The 21,353-nt window shown below is 42.3% G+C and overlaps 4 protein-coding genes across 6 annotated transcripts; 3 read left to right on the plus strand and 1 right to left on the minus strand.

Annotated features, from left to right (window-relative positions):
• Window positions 1–3,788, plus strand: LOC109964215 (kelch-like protein 11; the record flags this gene model as incomplete). Its single annotated transcript, XM_020607356.1, has 2 exons — window positions 1–398; window positions 591–3,788. Coding segments are annotated over 2 exons (1,983 nt in total), but the record flags the coding sequence as incomplete, so codon positions are not given.
• Window positions 3,789–4,355: 567 nt separating this feature from the next.
• LOC109964248 (cytosolic 5'-nucleotidase 3) lies at window positions 4,356–8,988 on the plus strand. Of its 2 annotated transcripts, none has more exons than XM_020607422.1 (10): window positions 4,356–4,443; window positions 4,949–5,047; window positions 5,144–5,213; window positions 5,321–5,367; window positions 6,990–7,075; window positions 7,237–7,326; window positions 7,438–7,600; window positions 7,707–7,907; window positions 8,099–8,201; window positions 8,291–8,988. In XM_020607422.1, the coding sequence occupies exons 1-10, from the start codon at window positions 4,420–4,422 to the stop codon at window positions 8,305–8,307; spliced, it is 900 nt and encodes a 299-aa protein (XP_020463078.1). In that variant the 5' UTR covers window positions 4,356–4,419; the 3' UTR covers window positions 8,308–8,988. The 2 variants fall into 2 exon arrangements, with proteins under 2 accessions (XP_020463078.1, XP_020463079.1); XM_020607423.1 differs by having other exon boundaries at window positions 4,368–4,532.
• On the minus strand, window positions 8,790–14,181 carry fkbp10a (FKBP prolyl isomerase 10a). 2 transcript variants are annotated; one of them, XM_020607419.1, is made up of 10 exons: window positions 13,857–14,181; window positions 12,940–13,085; window positions 12,660–12,849; window positions 12,427–12,572; window positions 11,673–11,862; window positions 11,444–11,589; window positions 11,128–11,317; window positions 10,737–10,879; window positions 10,481–10,644; window positions 8,790–9,802 (listed from the first exon to the last, which is right to left on the minus strand). In XM_020607419.1, the coding sequence occupies exons 1-10, from the start codon at window positions 14,057–14,059 to the stop codon at window positions 9,614–9,616; spliced, it is 1,707 nt and encodes a 568-aa protein (XP_020463075.1). In that variant the 5' UTR covers window positions 14,060–14,181; the 3' UTR covers window positions 8,790–9,613. The 2 variants fall into 2 exon arrangements, with proteins under 2 accessions (XP_020463075.1, XP_020463076.1); XM_020607420.1 differs by having other exon boundaries at window positions 13,828–13,881.
• A 2,164-nt stretch (window positions 14,182–16,345) lies between these two features.
• p3h4 (prolyl 3-hydroxylase family member 4 (inactive)) lies at window positions 16,346–21,283 on the plus strand. Its single transcript, XM_020607397.1, has 7 exons — window positions 16,346–16,919; window positions 18,373–18,522; window positions 18,612–18,783; window positions 18,861–18,989; window positions 19,084–19,229; window positions 19,660–19,743; window positions 20,620–21,283. The coding sequence occupies exons 1-7, from the start codon at window positions 16,479–16,481 to the stop codon at window positions 20,767–20,769; spliced, it is 1,272 nt and encodes a 423-aa protein (XP_020463053.1). The 5' UTR covers window positions 16,346–16,478; the 3' UTR covers window positions 20,770–21,283.
• Window positions 21,284–21,353: the final 70 nt, after the last annotated feature.

Here is a 21,353-nt window from a genome sequence, read left to right on the forward strand (position 1 = left end):
CCGAGCGCCCTGGGTGGAGACGGAGACGCAGAAGAGGCCGAGGACTTCACCTCCTCCTCTCACTGCTCGGAGCTGTCTCGGCGGCAGAACGAGCAGAGGAAGCAGGGTTTGTTCTGCGACGTGACGCTGGCCTTCAGCAGCGGGGCGGCTACCGGGAACGTCCAGAGCTGCGAGTTTTCAGCCCACAGGTCTGTCCTGGCTGCAGCTACCGACTATTTCACCCCTTTGCTGGGAGGACAGTTCTCCGAGTCCTTGTCTGGACGGGTTGAGATGAAGGAATGGAGCTCAGAGCTGGGTCCGGACCCGGACACGGTGGAAAGTGTCATTCAGTATATGTACACTGGAGAAATACGCGTTAGCACTTGCAATGTACATGAAGTACTGGAGCTAGCCGATAGGTATGATCCGTTTACAGCCTCATTTATATTAGAGTGTTTGTGTTTTTCAGAAATAGTGATTTTGATAGTAAAAGTATTGTTTTTGTACTAAACTAACTGCATTGATGGGTCAAAACAGAGCAGTGTCATCTAGTCAACATGGACTGTTCATTTTTAATCTTATACAGTATTTCCATGTCTGCTCTGTATTAGGTTCCTCCTGCTGCAGCTGAAGGATTTCTGTGGTGAGTTCCTTAAGAAGAAGCTTAGCTTGACCAACTGTGTGGCAGTGCACAGTCTAGCCCACATGTACACCCTGGACCAGCTGGCTCTGCGGGCTGCAGACATGATCCGCCGCAACTTCCATAAGGTTATCCAAGATGAGGAGTTCTACACGCTGCCCTTTCACCTGGTTCGTGACTGGCTGTCTGATGCAGAGGTCACAGTGGACTCTGAGGAGGTGCTATTTGAGGCTGTGGTGAAGTGGGTGCAGAAGAATCCAGATGAGCGAAGCCGTTACTTTGAGGAGCTGTTCCGACTCTTGAGACTGCCCCAAATCAAGCCCACCTACCTGACTAGGGTGGTGAAGAATGAGCGCTTGGTAGCTGCCAACGAGGCCTGTCTCCGGCTGGTGTCAGAGGCAGTTGAAGGTCATGCTATTCGCTTTGAGAACCTCAAGTCGGCTGATATGGAGCTCTGGTCTTCCCACATGGCCTCCTTCCAGCCTCGCTTTGGCCAGAACATGGATGTTATCATGGTAGTGGGTGGAGTGTCAGAGGGAGGGGACTATCTGAGCGAGTGTGTGGGCTACTTCATTTATGAGGACCGTTGGGTCAACCTGCCACACATCCACAATCACCTGGACGGCCACGCCATTGCTGCCACAGAGTCCTATGTCTACGTAGCAGGTTCTATGGAGCCTGGCTTTGCTAAGACGGTGGAACGTTATAACCCTAATCGCAACACGTGGGAGCAAGTGAGCAACTTGACTACACGCAAGCACTCATTTGGCCTCACCTGCATTAAGGATATACTATACAGCATTGGTGGCCATGGAAACTTCAGTCCAGGTTTCAAAGATGTCAGTGTGTATGAGCCTGAGCAGGACAAATGGCACAACCTGGAATCTGCCCCCAAAATCTTGCGGGATGTGAAGGCAGTCAGTGTGGAGGACCGCTATGTGTATGTGACTGCACGCACACCTGTTGACACAGATAATGAGGATGGACTGAAGACAGTGACTGCTCGGTATGACACAGAGAGCCGCCAGTGGCAAGATGTTGACTCCCTGCCCCTTATTGACAACTACTGTATCTTCCAGATGGCTGTGGCCTCTACCAACTTCTACCACACAGCGTCCTGCTGCCCCAAGAGCTACTCGGTACGAGATGAGGTTGCCAGGCAGAAGATCAGCCTGCGTATCTCCGATGAGATCCTGGAAAGCCTGCCACCAGAGGTTACCAGCATCGAGGGTGCTGCCATCTGCCACTTTGATGAGGATGTCTTCATCATTGGAGGCTGGAAGAACAGTGACGATGTGGACAAGCAGTACCGTAAGGAGGCCTACCGCTACTGTGCTGAGCGTAAGCGCTGGATGCTGCTACCCCCAATGCCTCAACCTCGCTGCCGAGCCACTGCCTGCCATGTACGCATCCCCTATCGTTTCCTGTATGGCTGCCAGCGCTACCCCATGCCCCAGAACTTGGCCCGCCAGCGAGACCGCATGCAGCAGATGCAGCAGCTACATCGGCGTACCCTCACCCTGCGCCGGCAGCTCCAGTCACAGATTGAGTGTTAAGTGTTAAACTACAGGGTTGGGTCTGAGGGCGTAAACCACCATTCCATCACAGCTGTCATCATTACCCCCATTCATAGATAACATGCTGTAGCAGGTCCTATGTTGCTCTCATACTGCATTTTATTAAACAGAACTGTGTGCTATTAGAGCTCATGCCGTGTTGTGTTAAAGGCTGATTTGTGGAAAGCCATGAAATGTGTGGGCGTGTTGATCTGTGAGGAGCAATGTAATGGCAAATGTAAACATGTGAATAAGAGTGCTATATTGCAGGCAATAACTGACTATCATTCTGTCAAATATGTTGGCATAGATGCTGTTTATCTGTTTGTACATAAAAATTATAAAGCCATATATGTATACATTTATATGGATATTTTACATTCCTTTATTGTATGCCTGTACGTGGAAGGATAACAAAAAAAAAAACACATTCCTACATTCAGTCCTGCTTAATGAAGTCTCATTCCATTTTAACACTGTGACAATCTCCTCATGCAAGTATAAAATCTGTCAAAGTCTAACTTATAGATGCTTTATTAGAATGGCTCTGCTTGTTTCTGTGTAACCTCAACAATTACATATGACTTGATTCAGAAAGACTGCTCATCTTAAAATCCTGGAAACTAGGCTGCTTTTAGAGTGCAGTTTCCCCTTAAACAGTTGTACAGAGTATATTTCTGTTGTATTTGTTGCTCATGTAACACTATAGAACTAGCAGGTTTCTGAAGAGATGAAATGATGAAACCGGTAATGTCCAAAATCTATGATATGATGTAATTAAGTCATTCCTTTAAGTTGTCTTAACATTTCATTGGAACACTACATTAAGCGCCAATCTTTGGCAGTGGCTCTGGCATTCCTTTGTTTTGCACTTTGGCAGTCTATTCCTCAGTGTGTTCCCATTCTTTCAGGAAAGATGCACTATAAATGTTTCTGTTTGTGAGTGTGGGGGTGTGTGGATTTGTGTTTGCAGAAGGTTCTGTTGTCACGTTGCAAACGATGGCAAAAGCTTGTCTAGAGCTGGACTTTGTGTCATCTGATTGATTGTAAAGTCTTAAGGGATTTAAGTTGCCACAACACTTGGACTTAGCCTGTTTCATATCAGACAAGGTGACTGTATTTATGGAAATGCTTTTTTTTGCCAGTTGCAGCTAGTATTTTTTGATCTACTATGGAAAAACCATACTATAATAATTTCATATTTGTTCTTAACATTAAATGTCTTGTAAAACCTTGTATTACTGTACTTCCCTTCCAGCTGGGTGTTTACTAGAAATCTGCTATGTTGTTCTGTGGTCTTCTTTCATCCTCTAGAGACCAGATCAGATGAAATTAAATCAGACTTCTAGGCAAACCAAAGGGATTGTTATAGGAGTGTGTTGTGACTGACATTCATAAATTCCCACTGTCCATGCAGCACCTATTGCAGCATAAAGGTCACAGAGAGCAGAAATGATATTCATTTCCATTTTATGACCAACATAAATAGCACTGAAAATATCAAGTGGAATAAGCTATGTAATTTGCTTTGCACGTGATAGTCTTACACTGTGTCCTTATATTGGATGTAAGAAAAGCAAATGTCATCACCTGCAAATAAAGTTGTTTTGTAAAGCAAATGTTTGTAATGTAGTGTGCTATTCTTTGTTGGACTTGACTAGTTTAAGGAGTTACTACCCAGAGGTCTACCAAAACACCTAAACTGTGTATAACTGGTTAGTCCTGTAGTTCTAGCGTATCTGTTGAGACACAACAAAGTTAAAAGTGTGCCTGCTGTGACTTATAACAACAGTAGGTCGACCTCACTCTGTAATGTAATAAAGGGTATTAGCTTTTATGATTAGGAAGTGTTTAGTTTGATTAGATCATCTGAAGTGTATAGACCATTGTAAATTCGGCCAGTTTCCCCTCTACTGGGTCCAGCAGAGAAAGCCAACTATATAGACGGGTTGGGAGGAGACTGATATAAATGTATTTGCATTTAGTACCCTAAAGATAAAGTCCTGCCTTCATGTAGACTCGTAATTGTGATACTCTAGACGAAAATAAGGAATCGCGGATACATATACTTATTCCTGACCTCACTTTTAGCATAGTTTTCCGTTATGGCTTCCACCCATGATCTCTTGTAAATTCTAACATCTCAGTTTCGTAGATATCATTATTAACACTGAAGTTCGACTTTTAAAACTCCCAATTCCTGACACTTACGACTGTACCGGAAGTCAACATCTCTGGCTACAGATGATTCTGTCGTCCATATCAATGGTTACGTTAGTTACATATTAACGTTAACAGAGACTCACGGCTTTTGTCAAGATATCCTTTACGGATCGACGATACATTTCAGGAAAATGGTAATCTTATTCAGAAAGTTGGAAGGGAATGCTTATCACCAGAAAAGATGTGCGAACAGCAAGCTTGATATTGCGAGCTAATTACTGCACTGTGGCGAATTAACGTTAGCATTACATTGATTTGGCTTTGTTAGTTATTGTTCTAGCATTATACTGTTTCAGAAAATGTGTTGCAGTACAAGAAACATAATTGCTATGGCTATATTGTCAATGTGTTTTTGTTGTGACAAACGGCGAGTATACAGGGCATAAATTAGCTAGCTAAATAGTGTGCTATTAAACTTGGTGCTAGCAACTAACCGGTTAGCTAGCTGGACTTCTGTTTGCTGTCTAAAGAAGCAATACGTTTTGCAGAAATCCTGTGTGATATTTCGTTTAATTACTGCAGTATCTCATTGACACATTTTTCTGCTAAGATTCCAGAGTTGTCCAACCGTTCGGTCTGTATGAAGGACCCCCAGAGGGTGCAGGAGATCCTACAGTCCATGATGAAGGCTGGCTCCGACACTGTACAGGTAAATAGCATCCTGATCTTTGAGAGCTGGTATGAGCAAAATCAGATACGGAAAAACTAAAGTTGTATGTTTATATTCTTTTCTTTCCTGACCCAGGTGATCTCAGATTTTGACATGACCCTAACAAGATTTGCATATAATGGCAAAAGGTGCCCTACTTGTCACAGTGAGTCCACCAGTGGTTTTGGGGTTGGCATATATTCAGTATAAACAGTGGTTTTAGCTCAACCTTTTTCATGGCTGTGTCACTTTGTGTGTCTATTTTATTTGCAGATATTCTTGACAACAGCAAACTCATCTCTGATGACTGCAAAGGAAAGGTAAGAAGGACGCTTCAGAGAAAAAGTTGTCCATTGGTAGAACTAATGCCACTTAAGTAAACCTGCACACAATTTACTGACATTAGTATATTGGGATTTTGTTACAAAAACAAGGACAATTTAATGCGTCTGTACATTTTGTGCTGGCATTGAATGAGCAATGTTTATTGTAGGTGATACTGTAACTAATTTCTTAATACATAAATCATCAAGCTTATACATTGCCTATTTTTGTTATATTGTTTCACATTGAATATTGCATTAGGCCATGATTTAGTGCAAAATAATTCAAGATTCAAACGGTCTCAAAGTTAGGATAGTTTCTCTGCAAAACTATCATGTATGGGTGATCAGGAGTTATATTTCCTTCCACATAACATTATGACTGCTGAGGGTAAGTGAATAACATTGATTACAATAGCACCCGTCAGCGTGTGGGGTATATTAGGCAGCAAGTAAACATTCAGTCCTCGAAGCAAGAAAAACAGGCGTGCGTAAGGATCAGAGTGACCTTGTCAAGGGGGTGGGAGCATCTCCCACACTGCAGGTCTTGGTGGGTGTTCTTGGTCTGCAGTGGTCAGTACCTACCACCAGTGTCTAAGGAAGGACAGACAGTGAACTGGTGACAGGGTCATGGACGCCCAAGGCTCACTGATACTAAGGTTGACCTACTGTAGATTAAAATTTTAAATTTCATTCAGCCTTTTCAAAAGATTACATTTTGTTTGAATCTTTGTTAAAATGGTTGAAAATGAGAAATACTGTACATTGGTCTGTGAGGAGAAACAATCAGCGGCTGTAGTGGTGATATCACACCTAGAGTGAGGAGACTGTTAAATCTGTCTAAAAACTTCTCTTACTTTTCCTCACGACCACAGTTTTCACCCCTTTTACATAAGTTTTTCACTGAACGGTCGACACATTCGTGCTCTTCCTGACAGTGGAACTATGGAAGCAATGGATTCACAGAAGATGCACAATGAGCTGCAGAGTGACACGAGTGCCAACCAACTGCTGCATTAACTCCTGTGTACACAGTATTAGGCAGGTGGTCATAATGTTACAGCTGATCAGTGTATACTCCATTGCAGAGACAATATAAAAAACAATGCATTTTCTTCTCAGGTCTAAAGCAGTAAACATCTATATGCTCATGAAAACATACTTTCTTTTACATTGAGTTTGTCTGTCCCCTAGTGGATGATAGGAGGAATGGACACATACAGCTGAGATGAGCATTTATTTAGTAATGCAGACATTTGAAGTGTCCTTGTTATAGCCCCTGTTTGTATTTGTATTGTGGCATATTTTTCAGTAAGATTGGATTTTTAAGTAAATACATGGACCGTTAGTGGAGTGTAGCCATAAACAAAATTAAATGGGCCTAGGAGAAACATCATCCCTCTTCCATAATGAACCACAACCAAAATAACCTTGGAAATCAACTGGACTTGGATGACTGAGAATCTGCACAGATAAACTCTTCCATAATGTCTTCTGAATTCTGTGATATAATCTGACAAGAATTTCTCAACTGAAGGCCATCTCAAAGGCTCACTGAGGCCATCGTTTCTGGATATTTACCAGTTACAGTTTGCTGAATAGTATCCTGTCTCCCTCAGCTGAAGGACCTGCTCAACACATACTACCCCATAGAGATTGATGCATCACGGTCAGTAGAGGAGAAGCTGCCTCTTATGGTGGACTGGTGAGTGTTCATGAAATCTGATGATACCGGACTGGGAACTTGCAGTGTTGCTTTGTTACACTTATAAATGAAAATACCACTGTATTTAGTTTTTACAAACTTCTCTGTATACCCCTGCACTTGAATGTGTTCAAAAACCATGGTGCACCTACACCTCATAGGTGGACTAAAGCTCATGAACTACTGATACAGCAGAAGATAAGGAAAGACCTGCTGGCCATGGTGGTGCAGGAGTCTGATGTCATGTTGAGGTGAGAAAACCTCCTTCCTCTGAAGCCCAGAACATCTGTGGCAGTTCAAATGCTGAAAAGACTTGATAGCTTGGGTACTTGAACTCTAATCATAAGTTGGTGTTTTAACAGGGAGGGCTTTCAGGTTTTCTTCGACCACTTGTATGAGCACAGCATCCCTCTGCTCATTTTCTCTGCTGGAATAGGAGACATACTAGAAGAAGTAATTCGCCAGGCTGGTGTCTTCCACCCCAATGTCAAAATCTTCTCCAACTACATGGATTTTGATGAGTCTGTAAGTAGCCACACCACAAACATACTATAGTGTGACCCTAGTCTGACTCCCACAGCAGGGCATGAGGCTTAAGATGATGGAGGTGTGCCTTGATTTGCCTACAAAGGGAGTATTGAAGGCCTTCAAGGGAGAGCTGATCCATGTCTTCAATAAAAGGGAAGGCGCCCTGCTCAACACAGGCCATTTCCAAGAGCTGCGGACACGACCTAACGTATTACTGATGGGAGACTCTCTGGGAGATCTGACCATGGCTGACGGGGTGCAGGACATGGAGAATATCCTCAAGATCGGGTTCCTCTGTGACAAGGTACATGTAAAGCACACACTGTCATGGTCATTAAAATGATTGGATACTAGTATTCTGTACCAGTGTCCTCATATGAATGTCAGAACTCAAACATTCACATCTACCCTCCTTAAGAGACGAGCACCCTCTCAGAATATACCAGGTTAAACTGTTGTATTCTGACATTTTAATACATCTGTTTTATTTCTCAGGTACAGGAGAGGAAACAGTCATACTTGGACTCATATGACATTGTGTTGGTAAAAGATGAAACCTTGGAAGTCCCTAATGCTATAGTGCTCTACCTCACTGGCAGTAAGTGAACTGAGAACTGATAGTGTTTGTCTGCTGGTGATGGCGAATTGACAACCAATTAACAATGTTTACGTTTAATTTTACTAAAGGGTCCAGACCTGTGTGAATGACTCTGGGTTAGCACAATAGCTCTGCCAGACTATTCACATGTTCAGATGACACCTGCAGTTCACATACATCACATCTTTTATTTTTCTGTCCGTTGTCCTTCCTCTCACATTTATGGCTAAACTGCTTTTGGACCATGCTGCACTTTATACCATGTAATGTGTGTGGGGGGTTTTTTGTTTATTTTTTATCATTTGTTTTGGTGTGTCAAGTCTTCCCATTTTTGGCCATATTGCCAAGCAAAAAGTACATGATGTATTTTTTGTTGAAGCCGTTTTTTCTATAACAGTACTAAATGGTAGACTATGGCAGCTGCATTTGATTTTAAAAGTACAGTTATAAAGGAATAGAAATGCAAATATCTAGATTTTAGAGAGAGGTCAAGTGATTTGTAAGAACTAACTGCTACCTCAAAAATGTATAGTCAGGAAAAATACTGACTTTGTTAGTGTTTCACATGGTTTTAACTGTATGGTTGTTAAAAATAATTAAAATATGTCACTTTCTGTGGAACAAACTGAAGTTTCTAAAAATCTTAGGTTATTTTTATAACAGCAGCTGAGGATGACAGTGACTTTTTGTCTGTCATTTGTGGACAGTGTGCTTCTTACAGTTAAGTGCAATTCTTTCTTCTTTTGTCCAAACTGTTTCAACTTGTCTAAATTAAATGGTTCAGTCTGACTGTGATCTTTGTTTCATTACAAACAGGCCACTATATAAAAAGCTGCCCAACTATTTTGCAGTATGTGTCTGGCCAGGAAGAGTGTAATAAGTAAAGCTGGTACAGTCCATATTTAACTATAAAATTGTTTATTTGATGTTCCATAAAACACACAACAGATTTTCTGTGATTGTACAAACTGGCCACTCCCTAAACACTCTCCAACCAGTGGTTTTTCATCATTTTTACATCAAGTGGAAGTGAATAGGGCACAACATTCACTCTAGATCCATAGCTTGTCACAATATGTTTATACAAGGTGGAAAATTCCATAAGATGGACCTTGTCCAAATACTTCCTTAAATAGTTCATTATAAATGCTTGAATCCAATATAGCTTTTTAAAATAAATGTAAACATTTCTTGTGCTGTAAGTGTTGTCGGTTGTTGGAATGGTTTGACTTATTCTACTGCAGAAGGTGTGAAATGTCACTGATTGATTTTAAAAGTCTGCTATAACTTAAGGTTTAACAGTGTTTCTGAAACATTTTCAAAATGGCTTCATGACAATTGCTAAGACAACAATATAATCCCAGCCAAAGCATATGTCCGTTAGCACTGCTGAAACACTGTATACGTCTCCTTTACAGCTCATCTCGTGTCGCTTGTTTAGGCTCCTCATCCACCTCCTGTTTCAGTTCATCTTCGACAATCTTCCCATCTTTATTATGGTCTAGATTATTGAACATGTCCTTAATGACCTCATCTGCATCAACCCCTGGCCGAAGACGACCTTTCCCCTCTTTAACTTGGATCATGATGAAGGATGAAAACTGGAGAAAACAGCAGATAGTTGCACAGTTAAATAGATTTTATTGCTTGTATCAGGCTGTTTTACTTTAAAACCTTAAAGGTGCATTAACTACTTTCTTTTCAGCCACCAGAAGGTCTAGTGAAACTCAAAACAAATTGATGTTTCATAGTAGCGATGTAAACTACGGCCACCTAGTTGGGATTGTGTTAGCAAAAAAATATGTTAGTTTTCGATGTTAATGCATCCAGAAGGAAGAACGTCACATCTTAATCAAATTTGTCTTTTGGTCGCTTTTAATGATTTCTATCTGAAAAAGCCAAACCGACATTAACCCTGGATTTTGCTGTCTTTGTCTCACTCTCGCTGCGCAAAAGGACGCCATCTCTTTGGTCTGGCAGCCATTGTTTTGGACTTCTAGCTGCTGAGAGGTCCTCTGTGACTGGCTGTGTGAAATGACTACTCACAGTTCGAAAAACACTTCTTGTAACCTTTGCTACATGCCAGATGGGGGTAATGTCCAGACCGACTATAAGAACAGAGCAGAGAAGCAGGAATAACAGCAGAAGGGCTGTAGACAGCAGAGTGTCATGGAGAGGGGTAGTATAGCTGAGAGACACGTCCTGTCCTATTTTATCTTTATCAAACAACGTGTAAGTTAGTTAAGGCACCTTTAAGTTAGTAAGCAAAATTGTTGTACCTCCTCTAGAGGGACCTCATTGTCACCATTGAGATCCATAGCAGGAAAGAGGGGATCTGGGCCATCTCCCAGCCACACGAACATAAAACCTTCAGGCACACCCTTCTGCAGCTCCATCAGTTCCAGCTCAAAGACCAGCACTGCACTCCCGGGAACTCCTCCGGCTATAATAAACACCAAGAAAGAGGAGAGAGAAAACGATTCAGGGTGAAAACAAAGCGTGCACAGCGTGATCTGAGTAGTTCAGTTGACTTACCTCCGTTTTCACCATGTCCCGAGTGGGGTGGAATGACCACCTCCCTCCTCTCGCCCACACACATGCCACTTAAACCCTCCTCCAGACCCAGGATCACCTTGTTTGCACCGAGCGTTGTGGTGGAATGTGAGTCGTACTGGTCCCTGGAAAGTGATACAAAACCTCTTACCTATGTCAACAGAAACAATTAAAACAAATTCAAGCTAATAAAAGGTTTCCATGTATCGGAACTTTGAGCCATGCAGCCATGCATGCTGTTGTCATGGATACATAAATGGTATAATATGAGCAGTTATAGGTCCAATGAACTCCGTCAGACAAGGAGCCAGCAATCATTACATGCATGAACCAGGAGGAGGAGGATGCAGAGTGAAGAGCAGAGGGTGCTCACGAGGAGTACAGCAAGGTGCCATCCATCAAGGAGCAGTTATAACGATACTGGATCAGATCATCAGCTTCACTGGTCACATTGCATTCCTGAGGCTTGTGGGTAACTTTAATCTGGACTGGATCTTTGGGGTTGTGAAAATCAATGACATGAATGTCAAAGACCAGCACAGCAGAGCCAGGAATGAGGTTTCCTGCAGCCAGAGGGGTAAAATAAATAAATAGGGCAGTGTTACAAACATAAACAAGATTTAGGGGTTTGCTGTTCCATTCCACTGTAAATTCTTTTGAATTCTCCTAATAGCATGCATCAAGCTCACCAGTGCCGCCTTCGCCATATGCCATGTGAGGAGGAATTATAATCCTCCTTTTCTCTCCTATGCACAGCCCCTGCAGAGCTTTGTCCATCCCGTGGATCACATAGCCCATGCCGATATAAGTATTGTAGGTGCTGTTCCTCTGGTAGCTGTCAAAGGAAGTGAAGGGAAGTAACAATGTTATATTTTTATATTTTATTACTCTCTAAGTATGGAGAAATCTCATGTTTACCTTGAATCGAAGGCTGTGCCATCCTGGAAGGTACCGTTGTAGTGATAGCGAATGTAATCTCCAGTCACAGTCTTGCGGGTGCAGCCTTCAGGCACCTCCTTCACCTCCACGATTAGATCATCCTTAGGGTTGAACACATCAACCAGCAGCACTTCGAACACCAGAGTAGCCTGAGAAGGGACTATAGTTCCTGTTGAGGGGAAAGTAGTACTTACATTGTGCCTACACTTTTAGACATGCACTTCAATATGGAAAGTGTTCTGGCACTTTGCTTTCATACTGTAGCCTACAGAAATGACATCAAACCAATCAGTCTAAAAGATTTCAGTGTGTTGATTGAAAAATCAGGGTCTGATGTTTCATTAGAAGAAAAATGTTGACCAGTGCAGCGGTGCATTTCCCTGCTATGTTTTTGAACAACAGTGGAGGTATGTGGCATAGAGAACCAAGCTGATCCGAGACTGACAGACTGAAGGATATTAACTGTGAGCAGAGTCAGATCACTGCTAGTTTTAGTGGGGAGTGTTTAAAATACTGTCAATATAGAAAATGACCAAGCTTAACACTCAGCTAATGCTAAATACTTCCAAAAAGTCAGTGTTTAAATCTCATTACATCTGTACAAGTTTGAATTCCAACCTCTATAAACAAGCTTCTTTCACAGACTACAACATTAACCTGCAACACTTTGTTAGTCAGAAATAATTCAGACCCTAGCTGCAGCCATCTTGAATTTCATTATTCAGTACTGTACCATAGCCTTTCTCTCCATATGCCAGGAAGGGGGGAACAATGATGGTCCGTCTCTCTCCAACACACATCCCCAGGAGACCCTCCTCCATGCCTTTAATGAGGTCGTCCTGTCCCAAGTAGGTGTCATACGTGGCATTCTTTGAGTAACTAAAATAAAAGCACAGAAACACACAGGAGATACTTGTACATTCCTACACTAGACAACAGTGTAGCTCCTGTAATGTTTGGTCTCACCTGGAGTCAAAGGTTTCCCCAGACAACAGGGTACCGTTGTAGTGGTAACGGACAAAATCTGATGCCACAGTGGCCCGCTTGCAGATCGCAGGCTTGCCGATTGTGCGGATCTGGACTTTGTCCTCAGTGTTCCATATGTCCAGCAGGAGAACATCATACACCAACACAGCATCAGGGGGGATTACACCACCTGTTGAACAGCGCAGGCTGTCATAACCTAGCATAGACAATGTCACCAGCAAAGTGAATCAATGACATTTAACTGCTGCTTTCATCCCACCTGTTCCGATGCTTCCAAAAGCCAGATGTGGGGGGACTGTGATCCTCCTGCGTTCATTGACACACATGCCTTGAAGACCACGATCCATCCCTGCAATGAGTCTGCCCAGGCCGACCTGGCTGGTGAAGGCTTTGCCTCGGTCGTGACTGCAGACAGTGGGGACAGGTGAATGAGAGGTTTCTCAGGGCTCTGGACATGGTGCCATGAAAGTTTCACAGTCCTATAAAGTCATCATCCAACTTTGCGCCTACATCAACAACATTATTTAAAGGGATTTTACCTCTCTCAGCTTTACTGTGATTATAGTTTGTTTTTACATTTCATTTTGAAACCCTGAAGGTTTGTTTGGCATGGAGTGACAAAGACCCACCAGGAAAACACCCTTTTCTTTACCTATAATTAATTTAGCCTAATAAACTAATGAGTGTTGAAAAGTAATAGGCTACCGCTGCAAAAAAAAAAAAAAGACGTTTTATAGAAACACCAAGTTTTGAAGTTATCAGTGTGACATGTCTTAGACCTATTGCACTGTGAAACAGGTAAGAGAGTCGATGCGACTGACACGTCTGCAGTTGTTACCTCAACTGCAGTAATTGTCTAGGAGCCTAAATCCATCGGGGAAATGGTTGAAGAATTTCTGCTATGTTTGCCGCAGTGACTTTAAGGTAAAACCATTACTGCAACTTGCACCTTTATAAAACGCTCTGGAAACACAGTAACAGTTGTAACGGGGCCGCCAAACATAGTAACAGTTGTAACGGGACCTTTATAAAACGCTCTGGAAACACAGTAACAGTTGTAACGGGGCCGCCAAACACAGTAACAGTTGTAACGGGGCCGCCAAACACAGTAACAATTGTAACGGGGCCGCCAAACATCATTACATACGGGAATCTCTGGTTTCGCTATAACGTCACCTGGAGTCAAACTTCTTCCCGTCTGAATAGAAAGATCCGTTAAAATGATAGCGGACAAAATCTTCTGTCTGCACCTCTCGAGGACAAAGATTAGGTATGTAGTACCGATCGACCATAACATCCGATAAAGGCCCGGGACTGCAATTCACTGAAACTAGTGTTACATAAATAAAAAATAAAAGCGATGATATTATTAAATCCATTTGAAAAGTTATAAGAATAGGTCGCAGAGCAGAGGGAATCCGTGCGCCAACATATGATGTGGAAACAGCTACATGCGAATAAGTTTGGGAGAGTCAGGCTGTGTGAAGCCCACTGGAATAAGAGAAACTACTTCCGGTTACAAAATAATTTCTTCTATAAGAACGTGAAATAATTAAACACCCGCTACGATTGGCTGGGTTTCATCTGTTACAACCCCTCCAGCCACACTAACCCACTGGGTTCACACTGTTTTGTTGTCTCAGGGCAATGCTGGGCTGTTATGGTATAAGGTATAAGACCAAAGACTTTCACTTTATAATGATAGAAGAGCAGAAAATCTGGGACACTAAGAAGCTGGAACCAGAGAATGGTTTACATTTGTAATGAAATGTCATGTTTTAAAGTCTCCAGTTAACAGGCTATATGAGATGGACCCGTTGTCCCCATAAAAGATGCAAATGCACAACATTGTCCTATGGGTAACAAAAAGCAAATAGCGTCTTTCCAATATCAATGTATTTCTAAGCTCTCATTGGTTACTGGGACAAAAAGTGATCAAACTTCTCACCTTCAGCACAGACCATGCGGCCACTTCGTACCGTTTCCCATTCACATCACACCTGAAACTCATTGGATTGTTTATTAAAGACTATGTGATAATGTATTGCAAGTGTGAAAATAGAAAAACGTATGCTGGGCCAGACGGGGCTGAAAAGTGTTGCCTCAGGGGAATGCTGTACAGTAGAGGGTTAGACATAAAGGCAAGGCAAAATATTCCTGACTGGTTTTTATTTTGTGCTTTTATTCTGAACGGGATATCCACCGAACCTCGTCCCGTCTTTTTGTGGCTCACTTGACGCTTCCTTAGGGTCATATACTCCAAAAAGCAGCAGGAGGAGTGGCCCCTGCGCCCCCACCCACTTTTTAATGGAATTCTGCAAACGTGTAATTCCTGGCCTAGAGGCCTGGCTCATGATTATCCTCATGTCTGAAACGAGCAGAGAAATGTGCGTTTTTCCATAATAGTAAGCTATAGCATGCTGTTTGGTGTGCTCTGAGTATTTTTATATTGGATATATCTTAAACAGGCAGGTATTACACAAAGAATTTCTTTTGTACGTGTCTGTCTGCCTCATAAAACATCCACAATAAGACATCCACCAAAAGAGACTGCAGGGTCTCTAACATGCTATAAATGTGAAACTTTGTCCAGAAGTGTTGGGGCAACTACAAAAACGTATATTTTTTATTTTTGCCTGCTTACTTGGAATGGAGGTCCAAATAATAACCAGACTAAAAATAGGCCTCAGAGCTTTTTAGACAACTAATAGCCTACAGCATATTTTATAAATTATATATCAAATTATTTGAAAAACTAAAACCAGTAACATTTTTGTTAACGTTAAGTGTCGGTTCATGGCTGTAGTGGGTGTTATGACCCTGGACAGCACTGAGGAAAACCCTTTTCTGAGGTGAACTCACTGTGATGTCTGTGTCAAGTGATCCGGAGTTATCACCATTTATAACGGAAGTACGGACTTCTGTCTTCAAAGTAATTGTCAAGAGTAGCTTATGAGGCTTCTGATACAACATTGAACGGTTGATTAATTTGAATTTATGAGAAAAAACAATGCTCAGAGCTGCAGCCACAAAAATGTCAATACAATTAATTAAAGAAGAAGCTTTATTTATTGCCATTGCGACATATACCACAAGATTATGTTTTGAGGCGAGGGCCCCTGCGTACATACTCTCTTCCGGTTGGAAGACAACTGCTCTACCCACCACACTACTGTCATCTCCCCAGACAATCTGATCTAGGCATCATGACAAATATTTGTCATTTTTAAAAATCATTTAGGCCACAGTAGCCCCCAAAAATTTCCTGGCTGGCTCAAGATTTTTGGGGTCGACTGTGGTTCAGTGGGTTGAGCAGTCGTCTCCCAACCAGAGGGTTGGTGGTTCGAATCACGACGCCTGCAGTCCACATGTCAAAGTGTCCTTGGGCAAGACACTGAAACCCCAAGTTGCCCAGTGATACAGTGTTCCCTGTAACGTATTAGCTTGATTATTTTTTTTAATATTGTGCCAAAGTTATATTGGTCAGTAAGGAAAGCAAATTAAAAATATAAAACACCACAGCATGTTTCATGAATGGCTCACACTAACATTAAATATATAAAAATCCTGCAGAAAGGTCAATGGTGTAGGGTAACAGATATGACCCCTTCATGGGCAAACCAATGGGGCTTTTATTCTGAAAGTCTTAGTCAGAACCTCTTATTTTCTGCATCCAACTCGACGCGGTTTCTGGCCTACGTGCAGACAGACATGAATAATCACTGGGAAAGAAAAGAGGAAGTTTCCTGATCCATTCAAAACAACAACGGTCTCCTGTTGTAGCCGGTGAAAGTAGTGATGCTCCTGAAAAGCTTGTGTCTGGTCTTTCTCCTCCCGGCCTTGGTGGAGGCTCAGTATGAGAAGTACAGTTTTAAAAGTTTCCCCCAGAAGGACATCATGCCACTGGAGTCTGCGTACGGCTACGCGCTAGAGCAGTACGCGGAGCAGAACTGGGGAGAGAGCATTAGGTATCTGGAGCTCAGCTTGCGGCTCCATCGGTTGCTGCGGGACCGCGAGGCTTTCTGCAGCCACAATTGCAGCTCCGTCAGCCGTGAGGACGACAATTTGTCCGCCGACAGCAGCCTCCGCGTCGTACGCCACATCCTGCTGAGGGCTGCGTGCCTTAAAATGTGCAAGGCGAATTTTCCTGTGTTTAACCTCTCATACCCCCGAAAAGATTTACTGGAAACTTTCGAGAGAAGGATACCGTATCGATACATACAGTATGCATACTACCAGGTGAGACCAGGGCCAAGGTTGGGATGCAGAATACTGGCATAACTCTGAAGCTGTTGAAACGGTATTATATAATGCAACATTGTAATTGTAAAGTGTTCAAAGTGGTAGTGAAAGGTAATATAACATTACAGTAGGACATCTGGGTACGATTTGAAGTAGGCTATACTAAACTATATGGATTTAGCATTGCATTAACCGTGCGTAATGAGCGCATCTTAAGTGTCTGCACTCGGATCCTCCAGGCAGACTCAGTTTGATTCACCGAGGGGAAGTTCATAGCTGTCGAGATATGGAGTATAATTTCGCTGCTGCTTTGTTGCGCCCTCCTGCCGACCAGGCAGTAGTTGAGCATGTGCCACGTCTCTTCCAGTGCTCCCCTGAAACAATTCTCTTATTCTTCTCTGCTAGACCCTGACCCATGAGGATTACGTTTGCTTTATCTGGTGTTCAAACAGCTGCCTCTTTCAACAAATGCACTTTTAAGCATCCAGGCAGGAGTTACTGCATTTGTATTAACATTACAGCATTAAGATTAGATCAGTTTTTAGGGACTGGAGTGGGTAGTTGGGAGTGTATATTGCATTCATTTGATCCATTTAACCAGAGCTACCTTACATACATGTCATCACTTAATTTTTTGACATTTCTGCATGTGGCATCTCTTTCATTTTAATATTCAGTGACTTAACAAGAAATCCAGTGAGAGTGACTCTGATTCCAGTGGTCTCTTAGCAATAATTGGAGCAAAGGGGCCAGATATCATGTAATTCAGTGAGCAGTAGTAATGAGAGAGATGGTTTTTCATATTATAGATACATCAAAAATTCTGTCCAATCAAACTATTATAAGCTTCTGTTTTTCTACAAAGCCTCTTCCGGCTCTTTTAAACCAGGAACTCACAAAAAGATGAAGTATATTACTTTAGATTTTATAAAAAATAACCGTACTGGTTTATTCAGAGGATCACAGGTAAAATTAACATTACACGTCCAGATCTCTCCCACCACCAACCCGCGCGCAGGCAGCTTGGAAGATGAAAGACCCTGGATTTTAATCATTTTGGGCTAGCCCCATACTACGCAGGGACGTCAAACCGTGACGTCACCTGATATGCCAGCTTGCAGCTGACCATAACGTTAGTCAAAACATGAGGAAAAGTCAAGGTGTGTGGCTGTTGTTTTTGTGGTGTGTATCTAGAACAATTTGACATGACATTACACATTAAGACAAATATTAAAATTAGCATTACAGTTAATACTAACAACTCTTTGCCTGCAGCCTTGGCCTACATGCAGTCTGCAAGCACATTAAATTAAACTGAGCAGTTAACAGCCTGAGCTAGACATCCTGTCTCCACTAAACATTTCTAGACACCAAATCTCTGAATATCTATCTAACTAAGAAATAACCTAACACTATGGTAGCCATTTTAATGCTATATGTTCCTCCTCAGCTTAACAACTTGGAGAAGGCTGTGGCAGCAGCTCACACCTTCCTGAAGAAGAACCCGACTGATCCCTATTTGACGAAGAACATGAACTACTACAAGACACTGTTTGATGTGGAAGAATATCTCATCGACCACGAGGAGCAGCCATACGAAGTTTGTAGCTTATCATTATAACGGTGTATCAAGTAAAGACATGCTTCTCAAATTCTACCTTTTTTTAAATACATCTCTCTGTGATCCAGAGTGTATTTGTGAAGAGTGTGACGCTGTACAACAGTGGAGACTTCAGCAGTAGTGCCCGGCACATGGAGCAAGCCATCACGCAGTACTTTGAAATATACAGTCTCTGCTTAGCGAGCTGTGAGGGCTCATATGAGATCTTAGAGTTCAAAGACTTCTATCCCACCCTGGCAGGTGAGAAGAGAGGGCTTTAGGAGCAGTTTCAGTTTGGTATGATTAAGATAAGAAAATAACACGTTTGCTTCCCTCAGATCTCTACACTGATGTGCTGAAATGCAAGGTCAAATGTGAGGATTTCCTTACACCCAGCGTCGGAGGCTTCTTTGTGGAGAAGTTTGTGGCTACCATGTATCACTACCTCCAGTTTTCCTATTACAAATGTAAGAACTCTATGAGTGACACTGGAATTAGGCTTTTAAGAACAGGTTGCATGATATGTTTATGTAACAAAGATAATTCTGTGACCCTTTACAGTGAACGATGTGAAGAACGCAGCTCCTTGTGCAGCCAGTTACATGCTGTTTGACCCCAAAGACAAGGTGATGCAACAAAATGTAGCGTACTATCGCTTTTACAAGGAGCAGTGGGGCCTGGAGGAAAGTGACTTTCAGCCTCGACCCGTGAGTCAAGACTTGATTACTTTTACATTTCCAGATGCTTGGCGGTTCAACGAGAGGCTCAACCGATGTAGTTTAGAGGTAGCTGGAAGGTCACACTGGTTATAATAAACCAAAGCAGGTAAACTATAGTATATGGTGGTCTTGACATAGCACAATCTCGGTGGTAACTAGAGTCATATACTTGTGTAAAGACAGTTGGCAGCAGCTGCAGTGTAGACCTAGACTGGCCCATAAATGTCTCTGTCTGCTGAAGCTGCCCCAGTTTCAAATAAATTTGGTACTGCTATAAACACTTAAGGCTCTCAAACTGGGAGACCAAAAAGTGCAGTAAACAAAAACATAAGAGGTCAAATCTGTTGCTTAGTGCAGAGCTGTAAAACACTTAGGAGATTATTTGTTCTTGCCTGCTGATGTCACATTTGTTTTTTAGGAGGCCTTGAGGTATTTTAACCAGACAACCAAACAGAAGGAGATGCTGGAGTTTGCACTGAACTATCTACATACAGACGATGAGGTATGTTTCTACTGCAAATATTCACTAATCATTGTTTTTGGGTAGCTGAGTGATCTTGTGAGTGCATCAACCCTGCAACTGAAGCCACACACAATGAACCTCTTTTGCAGTTAAAACACAATGTCATGCAATTACAAACTTAATAAAGCATTTTTCAGAAATGCTTTCTTTCCTGTCATCGCTATGTTGGTGTCTCTGACCGATTGACAGCAGCTAGCATTTTATGGAAACAAGGTCTCCATCTATGTAGATAGATAGTGACTCAGGTATATGATCTAAAGTCTGCTGACATTAGCTAATATTAGCCATTCTTCCATTGTGCTATGGTGGCGGTGGCAGAGTCAGACAGCTCAAAAATGTAGCAGATTGAACCCAAATTATTTGCATAACTAGATAAACCTGGGGGGGTAGTTTGTGTCCATGTTTTCCAAAATAGAAATTCCTTATAGAAACAGTGGGCTATGGAAAATTAGCCCACCTCCAAAACAATCCACTTGCTTCCAGGCTACTTTTCCGTGGCCCACCCTGTATATAAGAATAGACCCAGTGCAAGCTGCTGTTGAGATTATAGAAAGGGAAGTGTTAGGAAAAAGGCTCAGGGCATGAGAAGGAGAGAAAGAGGGGGTGAAGAATGCAGAAGAGAGAGCAGGAGGGGGGCTGTGTTTTCTGCCTGCACTGTGTGATATGTGGCTGGGAGGTGTTTAGTACTGAGGTTTTGCCACAGGCCAGCCCCTCCCAGTTCAGCTCACTGCCTGGACCTGAGAAGGGGATGGAAAACTGTGAGAGTGTGAATTACAGAAAGCACAAGCAATAGAGTGCAAGGAAGATAATAAAATGCTTGCTTTCTTGACAAAGTATTTTGTTTTAACTTTTTAGGACGTGGTAAGTCCAGAAGAAATGGCCACCTCTCACTCAGAGCATCCTGATGCTGAATTTGAGGGGATGGGGGACTATGAGGAATCCTTCCTGGCCAACTGGTGGCAGGAGCCCAAAACTAAGCAGGACACTGGAGAGATCCTAGACTGACATCTGTTCTCGTCCATAAGCAGAACATTTCCTCATTCAGCAGTCTCCCACCTCTCGTGACAACATACCAAAGAATCGTGACCTCCTTACAGGCAAACATTTATTCAGAACAGTATTTAGCTGAAAAAGCACAAATCACACAGAGATGTTCTCTTTAGCTCATGTGAAGAATTAAAAGACAAACGTAACCATCATGTTGATCAAAATCGTAGATTGACATAACCTGGCTTGGCTGCTATCAGCCTATTAAATCCATTATTTTTATTATCAGTCATTAGCATGTTTGCTGACTTTTTTGATGACTTTTCTACTGTTTTTATTAAGTTTTATTTAGTGAAAGCTTCAGTGCCATGGAAGGTGACATGTTGCTTTTCTTATGAGGAACGATTTGTCAACCTTGTTTTAATTTGCTCGTAATTAAAACAATATTTAAATATATTTTTTGTTACTTAATATCAAAATACCATCAGCTGTAGCGACCAATTTGATCACAGTAGTGTTCATTCATTTTCTACCGTTTGTTCCCTGAGCGGGGTCACGGGGGTGGGGGGGGGGGGGCAGCATGTCTTTGGGAGGAAGCCGGA

The sequence above is a fragment of the Monopterus albus genome, unplaced genomic scaffold (assembly GCF_001952655.1).
Source record: "Monopterus albus unplaced genomic scaffold, M_albus_1.0 scaffold85.1, whole genome shotgun sequence".
NCBI classification, from domain to species: domain Eukaryota; kingdom Metazoa; phylum Chordata; class Actinopteri; order Synbranchiformes; family Synbranchidae; genus Monopterus; species Monopterus albus.